General features: G+C 44.3%; 1 protein-coding gene across 2 annotated transcripts in view; it reads left to right on the top strand.

Moving 5' to 3' along the window:
- Positions 1-2,960: 2,960 nt before the first annotated feature.
- The window catches only part of LOC103271995 (zinc finger protein 420-like), a 13,599-nt gene continuing 6,655 nt past the window's right edge, over positions 2,961-9,904 (top strand). Inside the window, exons 1-3 of one of the 2 annotated variants that reach the window (XM_021718272.1) lie at positions 2,961-3,048; positions 5,681-5,807; positions 6,311-6,385. In XM_021718272.1, coding sequence (XP_021573947.1) covers positions 3,019-3,048; positions 5,681-5,807; positions 6,311-6,385 — 232 coding nt within the window. In that variant the 5' untranslated portion in view covers positions 2,961-3,018. Of the gene's footprint in view, positions 3,049-5,680; positions 5,808-6,289; positions 6,386-9,904 lie in introns of both variants that reach the window. The other variant, XM_021718271.1, reaches the window with a different exon arrangement.

The raw sequence follows: 9,904 nt of genomic DNA, 5'->3' as shown, positions 1-9,904 counted from the left end.
TCACTCTGTCACCCAGTCTGTAGTGCAGTGGCTGCTCCCGGCCACCGCAGCCTCGACCTGCTGGGCTCCGGCGATCCTTCCGCCTCAGCCTTCCGAGTAGCTGGAATCACAGGCACGCGCTACTGCACACCCAGGTGATTTTTGATTTATTGTAGAAAGGAGGTCTCGTCAAGTTGCCGAGGGCGGGTCTCGAACCCGTGGGCTCAGGCAATCCACTCACCTCGGCCTCCCAAAGTGCTATGATTACAGGCTGAGCCACCGAGTCCCGCTTATTTTTTTTTGAGTAGGAATCTCACTCTGTCACCCAGGCTAAATGGCAATGACACACTCATGGCCACCGCAGCCTCGACCTGCTGGACTTAGGCTATCCTACCACCTCAACCTTCCAGGAAACTGGAACCACAGAGTTGCGCCATTAGGCCCGGCTAATTTTTCTTGATTTATTGTGGAGATATGAGGTCTTCTAAGTTGCCCAGGCAGGTCTCGAACCCGTGGGCTTAGGCCGTCCTCTCACCTCAGCCCCCCGAATTGCTGGGATTACAGGCTGAGTCACCAAGACCCGCCAAGCAGAAGCAGGTTACAAAGACCTCGAGTTGGACATTGTCTCCTTGATTCAAACTCAGAAATAAACATTTCTTTTTTATTTATTTTCTGTTGGAGTCTCAAACTATCACCAAGTCTGTAGTGCTGTCGCATACTAATGGCCACCCCAGTGTTGACCTGCTGGGCTCCGGGCATCCTTCCTCCTGAACCTTCCTAATATCCTGAACTACAGGCGTGCACTACCGCACCTGGTTTGTCTTTGATTTATTGTAGAGACAAGGTCTCGTCAAGTTTCCCAGACTGGTCTTGAATCCGTGCGCTCAGCCAATCCACTTGCCTCAGCCTTCCCAAATGCTGGGATTATAGGCCGAATCACCGAGCCTGACCAAGCAGAACCATTTTAGAAAGACCTCGAGTACGCTTCTTCTCTCTGGATTCGAACTCCGAAATAAACTTCTTCCTGTCAGTTCCCTGCCACTTTGATTTATTGGTATCAAGGGGAGCAGCTGAGCTTTATTTGGACTAAAATGGGGGGAAACCAGCCCTGAGTGTTTGCTGGTGGCAACAGCTAAGCAATTGTCTTATTTGGACTCTCCAGGTGAAAATTCCCTGGGTCTGTAATCAGGGTCATTGGCAGTTTGTGTAATCAGGTCACAACCCCATTGTGCTCAGCACAGGACAGCCAGTAAGTTGAAAGAAGGAGTTGGGGCAAGGGGTGTAACTTTATTTAGGAGTGCCATTAAACAGAAGATGGCCAGTGCAGTGGTTAAGCCAGTAATCCCAGCACTTCCTGAGGCCAAGACGAGTGGATTGCCTGAGCTTGCGGGTTCGAGATCAGCCTGGGCAACTTGACGAGACCTCATCTCTAAATCAAAAAAGTGGCCAGATTTGGTAGCACACGCCTGTAAGTTCTGGCTGCTTGGTGGGAGAGGCAGAAGGGTGACCTGAGCACAGAAGATGGTCTTGGTGGTGGCTGTGAGCATGTCTCTGCACTCCAGCCTGAGTGATGAAGTGAGATTCCAATCTTAAAAAAAAAAAACAAAACTGATAAGAGGATGTGCCGGTGTCTGAAACACCCATCTTAGGCTGTGTGTCTTTTTGTTTGTTTTTTATTCATGTGGGGGGGGGCAAATGGGACTGAGGTTAAGAGTTGGCTTAGAACTGCAGACATTTGGGCCCCATCTCCCCTTCCACTGTCCCTTGCCTTATACATCATTTTCCTTGACTGTTTCTGAGTTGTATCCATTATAACTGGGGAAGTGAGGTGAAATGTTCTTGCTGAATTCTGTGAATATTTGATCAAATTATTGCACTCCAGGAGGGACTATGGGAGTCCCTGTCTTATAGGCAGTTGCTCACAAGCACAGATGGCCCCTGGGATTTGCAACTGGCATCTGCATTGGGGCAGTGTTATGGGACAGCCCTGAACTTGTAGAGTCTTTGCTAACTTTGGATGATAACAGACTTGAATTGTTGCACAACCACTTGGTGTTGGAGAAGTGGCTGTGTCCAGAAGACCACACAACTGGTGTCAGGAAAAAAAAATTATCACAGGTTAGCATCTTAAACTGACTCCAGGTGACTTTTGGTCTCTGGTGAATTTGTGAATGGTAGAGCCTTTTTATGTTGAGAGGAGTGAATGTGTGGTGCTCCCAAAATTAAGTTCCTAGCTGCTCAAGTTTCCCTTTGCCACTACCTAGGCATCAGCCTCCCTAGGCTGTGTCTCACAGAAAGAACGATCCCCAAGCTTGAGAACGTGAGGGGCTTACTGAGTTTCTTGTGGCTGTGACTGAAGCAGACTGCTTCCCTGAGCTACTTTCTTTTTAGTTGCTTTTTTTTTTTTTCTGAGTTGGAGTCTCACTCTGTCACCCAGACTGGAGTACAGTGGCCGCTCCGGCCACCACAGCCTCGACCTTTATTTTAATATCATTGATAAAGAAACAAGAAGAAATAGCCTGGGTCCTGCATGCAAATCCTAGGAACTAGAGGACACTTAGTACCCACATCCCAGACTGCTAGGGGGATTCACTTCCATACTGTGTGTTTGTCCTGCCAGGGTGACAGTGAGACCCTCACTTAAAAAATAAATTAAGTGGTCAGACTCAATAGTTCAGCCTGTAATTCCAACAATTTGGGAGGCTGAGGCGAGTGGATTGCCTGAGCCCGTGAATTCAAGACCAGGTTTGAACACTTCATGAGACTTCATCTCTACAATAAATAAAAAAATTAGCCAGGTGTTGTAGCATGCCCCTGTAGTTCCAGCTACTTGGAAGACTGAGGCAGAAGGATGGCTGGAATCCAGCAGTTTGAAACTGGGGTGGCTGTGAGCATGCATGCCACTGCAACTCAAAAAATAATAATAATAAATTAACTAAATTTAATCTGTAAAAAGTTTTTTTCTCAACATGTAGGTGTAACATGTCCAGATAACCTCACCTGAGACCACATCCCAGTGAAGGAGAGGAAGAGGAAGAAATGGCTGGTTCTCAGGTCCATGTGTCCCAAGTAGGTGCTGTGTCCACTATTTTTACTCAAATGTCATGATTTTAGAATTTGCAAACTTTACTTTTCTACTTGTGATAGTCCTGCCTTATGGGTTCATTTCAACTTGGTATTTGTTCTTCTTGTGGAATTCACGGCTTCCCTACACAACACAGGTTTCTCCCCGTTCTCTTCATTCATGCTTCTAAGCTGCCATGAATAGTTCTCACCATGAATTCATTACATTATAAATGAATATTCCCTTGTGACTGAAACCTAGGAAGGCATGGATCCCCAAGACTCCTATTCGAGATGGGGTAGATTGTCAGATATTAACGAAAAGTGGGTACTTTTTCATTGTGTTACCCAGGCTTTAGGGTTATAGCATGCTCCTGGCCACCACAGTTTCAACCTGTTAAGATCAGGTGATGATACTTCAACTGCCAAGTAGCTGGAAATATGGGAACATCTACTATTAAGGTTTTTTGTTTGTTTGTTTTTTGTTTTTGTTTTTGAGTTGGAGTTTCGCTCTGTCGCCCAAACTGGAGTGCAGTGGCCGCTCCCAGCCACTGCAGCCTCGACCTGTTGGGCTCCGGTGATCCTTCGACCTCAGCTTTCCGAGTAGCCAGAATTACAGGCATGCGCTACCACGCCGGGTGATTTTTTGATTTATTGTAGAAATGAGGTCTCGCTGCCCAGGCGGGTCTTGAATCTGTGGGCTGAGGCGATCCACTCACCTCAGCCTCCCAAAGGCATGGGATTACAGGCTGAGGCACCGAGCCCGGTTTATAAAGGTTTTTACTGGATGCTCCATTAGCTAAATGCAAAGCCGGGTTAATAAAACACACATTTAAACATATGGCAGTTAATGCCCAGAATAACTCAGGAAGGTCTGAATAAAGAATTTTTAGAGATAACTTGCTCTCTAGAATGCTAAAAACAAACAAATTTAAAGACACTATTAGAGAATTCTTGATTAAGGTGACATCTGACTTTTTCAGTATAAAGTTAACTTTTTTTTTTTTTTTTTTTGAGTTGGAGTCTCACTCTGTCACCCAGGCTAGAGTGCAGTGACCACTCCTGGCCACCGCAGCCTCGACCTGCTGGGCTCCGGCGATCCTTCCACCTCAGCCTTCCCAGTAACCGGTATTACAGGCATGCGCTACCACACCTGGCTGATTTTATGATTTATTGTAGAGATGAGGTCTCACTGCCCAGATGGGTCTCGAACCCGCGGGCCCAGGCAATCCACTCACCTCAGCCTCCCAAAGGTACAGGATTACAGGCTGAGCCACCGAGCCCAGCTTATTAAGGTTTTTACTGGATGCTCCATTAGGTAAATGCAAAGCCGGGTTAATAAAACACACATTTAAACATATGACTGTTAATGCCCAGAATAACTCAGGAACATCCAAATAAAGAATTTTTAGATATAACTTGCTCTCTAGGATGCTAAAAACAAAAAAATTTAAAGACACTGTTAGAGAATTCTTGATTAACGTGACATCTGACTTTTTCACTATAAAGTTAACATTTTTATGATTAGTATATACCTTAGAAAGATTTTTCAAAGATCATCACATTTAATCTGGAAGCTCTCCGTTCTTCTTTTATTCCTTTGCATACAGTTTTCTTTTGAAAATGAAGGCACTCACCTTTGTTTACTGGTCAGATAAACAGATAAACCCAGGATCTGCTACTTGGTAGATGTTTGCAAAATATTCTTACTGGGCCAGAAGTACTAACATAATTCGTGAACTTGTTAGAAATGCAGAAAGTCAGGTCAAGCAGTGTGGCTCATGCCTATCATCCCAGCACTTTAAGAGGCTGAAGCAGGAAAATTCCTTGAGCCCAAGAATTAAAGGTTAGCCTAGGCAATACAGCCAGACCTAATCTCTATCCCAAAAGTCAAAAAGATCTCGACATGGTGGTGTGTGCCAGTAGTTCTAGCTACATGGGAGGTTGAGAAATGTGGATCTTTTTATATCAGGAGGTTGACACTTTGGCGAGCTATGGGTGAAAGAGTAAAGCCAACTAAAAAAAATTTCAGACACTCTAGGTTTTACTTTAGACTTCCTGAATCAGAATGTGAATTTTTACAATATTCAGTTCATTGTTGTACACATTCAAATTTTAGAGTGCCATTGCCAGAACATCCTTACCATTATCTTGCTAGACTATGATGTGGTTTGTGCCCTTTGAGTTATGGCTGTCACCCTGTTTCCTGGTTCTCCCCTCCTACCATGGGGAAGTGAACCTCTCTCTTTTTGTAATTTACTTTTAAATAAACTATATTTTCTATTTAAAAACAACTTTAGAGGAATTTTCTAAGTCACTGAGTTTGCCATCTGGACAATGTATACAACTTATCATGTTGGATGTAAATATACATAAAAAATATACAGACATGCCTTGGTGCACAGATTTTATAGTGTATCATTCACTTAAGTACAGTATTTATGCTGATTGAGTGGATTTTATTCCATCTTTTTCCCCAGATTTAAATATCTATGCAAATATTTATGTGTTAAAAGCTATCTTATTGGTCAATTCCAGATGCCATATTAGTTAGAACCAGTGGTATTCACTCCCATTTCACCTAGAGTTCAGCGAAGAATAATGCCCATCCAAACTTGGTATATGTTGTTGTTTTCAGGGGCTGTTGACATTCAAGGATGTGGCCATAGAATTCTCTCCAGAGGAGTGGAAATGCCTGGACTCTGCACAGCAGATTTTGTACAGGAATGTGATGATGGAGAACCACAGAAACCTGGTTTCCCTGGGTGAGGAGAACCTCAACATAAAATGTCTCCTCCATACTAAGGATTTCCTGTCATTTTGGGGGGGGAGAATGTTTCTTGAGACTTTCTGGTTTATATGAATGAGTTTCAAATTCTTGCTTTCACAGAAAATGTGACACCTTGGCAAAGAAAAGAAAATGTTGAAGACGATTAATGTCTTCTAGGTTAATGATGAAGATGATTAATGTCTTCTAGGTTAAAGATAAGTTGAAGAATTTAGTGGCATAAAATATCATTGCTCACAGCTAAACCCTAATTGCTGTCATCAATTGTGTATTTCCTGCCACTTAGTTAAGGACTCACAAATTGAACATTCTTCTTAAATGTTATAAAGGTTCTGTTGGGAAACAGTATTTTGGGACTCCTTTTTGAGAATCCCGTTGCATAATGTTTTCTGGACTGAGCACAGTACAAGTTCAGTCCCTGGAGAATCACAGCGAGAGTTATTTTTTCTACTAAAACAGGTCTTGCTGTCTCTAAGCCAGACTTGATCGTGTGTCTGGAGCAAAGGAACAAGCCCTGGAATGTGATGAGACACAACATGTTAGAGAAACCCACAGGTAGGTGAGAGTGAGTGAAGCACACATGAAATGTCAAGGAGTAAGGCGAGTCTGAAATGTTGTTTGGGAAGGGGTCTGCTTAAGGGAAATGGTTTCTGGGAAGCATGGATATCTTTCTTTTTCTGTCACATAGGAACACCTACTGTTCCTTTTTTTTGAGTTGGACTCTCACTCTGTCGCCCTGACTAGAGTGCAGTGGCCGCTTCCAGCCACTGCAGCCTCGACCTGCTGGGCTCTGGCAATCCTTCTGCCTCAGCCTTCCAAGTAGCCGGAACTACAGGTGCGTGCTACCACGTCCGGCTAATTTTTTGATTTGTTGTAGAGATGAGGTCTCATGAAGTTGCCCAGGCGGGTCTCGAACCCGCGGGCTCAGGCAATCCACTCACCTCGGCCTCCCAATGTGCTGGGATTACAGGCTGAGCCACCAAGCCCGGTCCACCTACTGTTTCATGCTCTGAAGTTCTCCAAAACCTCCACTTCCTCTTCAGTGATCCCTTTTCAAGGTTACAGTGAAAGTCAAAGTCCTCTTAATGGTTCACAAGGACTGCATGATCTGACGGTTCTTCTGTTGCTTTTGGGAATGTGGGAATATCTGCTTAGTCTTTGGAAACTCCTAGGCACCCTTCTTTGTTTTTTGTGTTGGTGACTTACTCTGTCACGCAGGCTAGAGTTCAGTGTCATGCTCATAGCCACCACAGCCTCAACCTGATGGGCTCAGGCAATGCTTTCATCTCAGTCTTCCAAGTAGCTGGTACTATGGGCCCACATCACCACACCCAGCTAATTTTTTTATTTTATACTAGAGATGTGGTCTGATCAAGTTGTCCAGGCTGGTCTTGAACCTGTAGGCTCAGACAGTCCTCTTACCTGTGCCTCCCAAAGTGCTGAGATTATAGGCATGAGCCACCAGGCCTGGCTGTAAGCTATTTTTTAAGTTATCTTTTTGAATCATTTCAAAAATGTGAGAATAATTCTGATTTTCTTATTTGATTCATAAATCTCAGGAACACCATGGACAGATATTTGTTTTCTGCCTTATGATTTGTGGTCCTGGGGAGGTTTAAAATGTGATTTTATAGAAATTCATATTAAACAATTTTGCAAAAACACAGTGTTTCCCTAACTAGAAGAAACCGTATTGTTATTATAGTTTAAAAATTTCTTAGTGTGAACTGAGATTTTTCTAAACTCTAAATGCCAAATTTTTTCAGTTTATTGTATCGTTGCATTGGTAAACATTAAATTCTCACGTTATCCTGTTTTTGGTTTTTTTTTGAGTTGAAGTCTCACTGTGTCGCCCAGACTGGAGTGCAGTGGCCGCTCCCGGCCACCGCAGCCTCGACCTGCTGGGCTCTGGCGATCCTTCTGCCTCAGCCTTCCAAGTAACCAGAATTACAGGCATGTGCTACCACGCCCAGCTGATTTTTTGATTTATTGTAGAGATGAGATCTCGCTGCCCAGGCGGGTCTCGAACCCGTGGGCTCAGGTAATCCACTCACCTCAGCCTCCCAAAGGCACAGGATTACAGGCTGAGCCACCGAGCCCGGCTTATCCTGTTTTTTAAATAACTCAATTAAAAATTTTGTTTAGTATGAAGCTTGGGGCTATATATATATACACACACACATATGTACACATACACATCATTATTATCATGTCCTTTTTTTCACAAATAAAAATTGCTTAATTTTTTTTTTTTTTATTGCAGTCTCACTCTGTTGTCCAGGCTGCAGTGCAGTGTCATGCTCACAGCCACTGCAGATTCGACCTCCTATGGTCACTTGATCCATCCTCCTCAACCTTCCAAATATCTGGAATTATAGGCATGCACCACCATACCTGGCTAAATTTTGATTTATTGTAGAGATGAGATCTCACCAAGTTGTCCAGGCTGGTATCAAACCTGTGACTTCAGGCAATGCACTCACTTTGGCCTCCATAAGTGCTGGGATTATAAGTGTGAGCCACCATGCCTGGTCTTTAATCTTTATTTATTGTATGCAATGAAATGATTTCATATGTTTATTCATTGTGAATCAGTGAATTCAATGATGTTAGTGAAAGTATCTATCACCACACATAGTTGCCCTTTTAGTTTTTTTTTTTTTTTTGAGTTGGAGTCTCACTCTGTCGCCCAGACTGGAGTGCAGTGGCCGCTCCCGGCCACCACAATCTCGCCTGCTGGGCTCCGGCGATCCTTCCGCCTCAGCCTTCCAAGTAGCTGGAATTACAGGCATGCGCTACCACGCCCGGCTGATTTTTTGATTTATTGTAGAGATGAGGTCTCGCTGCCCAGGCGGGTCTCGAACCCGCGGGCTCAGGCAATCCACTCACCTCAGCCTCCCAAAGGCGCGGGATTACAGGCTGAGCCACCGAGCCCGGCTCCTTTTAGTTTTTTAAATGGGAATGTTTCAGGTTCATTGTTTCAGCATGTTTTTATTTTTTAAGATGTAGCATACAATTCCATCTTAGGTGTGCAATTGTCCATTGGGTACGTTTAGCAAATTTTTTAAGTAGACAAGTCGTTATTAACTATAGTCACTTGTTTTTTTTTTTTTTTGAGTTGGAGTCTCACTCTGTCACCCAGACTGGAGGGCAGTGGCCGCTCCTGGCCACCACGGCCTCGACCTGCTGGGCTCCGGTGATCCTTCCGCCTCAGCCTTCCGAGTAGCTGGAATTACAGGCATGCGTTACCACACCCGGCTGATTTTTTTGATTTATTGCAGAGATGAGGTCTTGCCAAGTTTCCCAGGTGGGTCTTGAACCCACGTGCTCAGGCAGTCCACTCACCTCAGCCTCCAAGGTGTGGAATTACAGGCTTAGCCACTGAGCCCGGGTAAGATGTATGTATTTTTAAGTTGTAGTCTCTTTGTGTCACTCAGGCTGCAGTGCAAGGGCTCAACCAAGGCTTACCACAGCTCCTGAGCTCAGGTGATCATTCCACCTTAGCCTTTCAAGTATTGGGAATTACAGGCTCTTGCTGCCACGTTGGCTGATGTATTCTTTTGTAGAAAAAGGTCTTGCTACACTGTATTTCTTAGGTTGGTCATGAACTGCTGAATTCAGGTAATTCCCCTGTTTCAGCCTCTCAAAATGCTGGGATTACAAGCACGAGCCACCATGTCTGGAGGATACTGTGAATTCAAGGCAACATAATGCCCACAAGATTTATCCTCTCTGTAACACATGAAAACGTGTTATTTAAAGTTGGAGTCTCACTCTGTCACGAACGCTGGAGTGCAGTGGCACACTCACAGCCATCACAGCCTCAGCCTTCTCTGCTTAAGTGACCCTTCCACCTCAGTCTTCCAAGTAGCTGGAACTACAGGCGTGGACTACTCTGTCTGGCTTATTTTTTCATTTACTATAGGCATGAGGTCTCACTAAGTTGCCCAAGATGGTCTTGAAACCCTGGGCTCAAGCAGTTGTCTTATCCCAGCTTCCCAAAGTGTTTGTATTAAATGTTAAACCACCATGCCCAGCCAACCTAATTTTTTTGTTTTTTTGGGTTGGAGTCTC

Source organism: Carlito syrichta, unplaced genomic scaffold, assembly GCF_000164805.1.
Source record: "Carlito syrichta isolate Samal-C Ts95f unplaced genomic scaffold, Tarsius_syrichta-2.0.1 Scaffold312068, whole genome shotgun sequence".
Lineage (NCBI taxonomy): Eukaryota > Metazoa > Chordata > Mammalia > Primates > Tarsiidae > Carlito > Carlito syrichta.
Note: the sequence above shows the minus strand (reverse complement) of the source record. Positions and strands in the feature narration are given on the sequence as shown.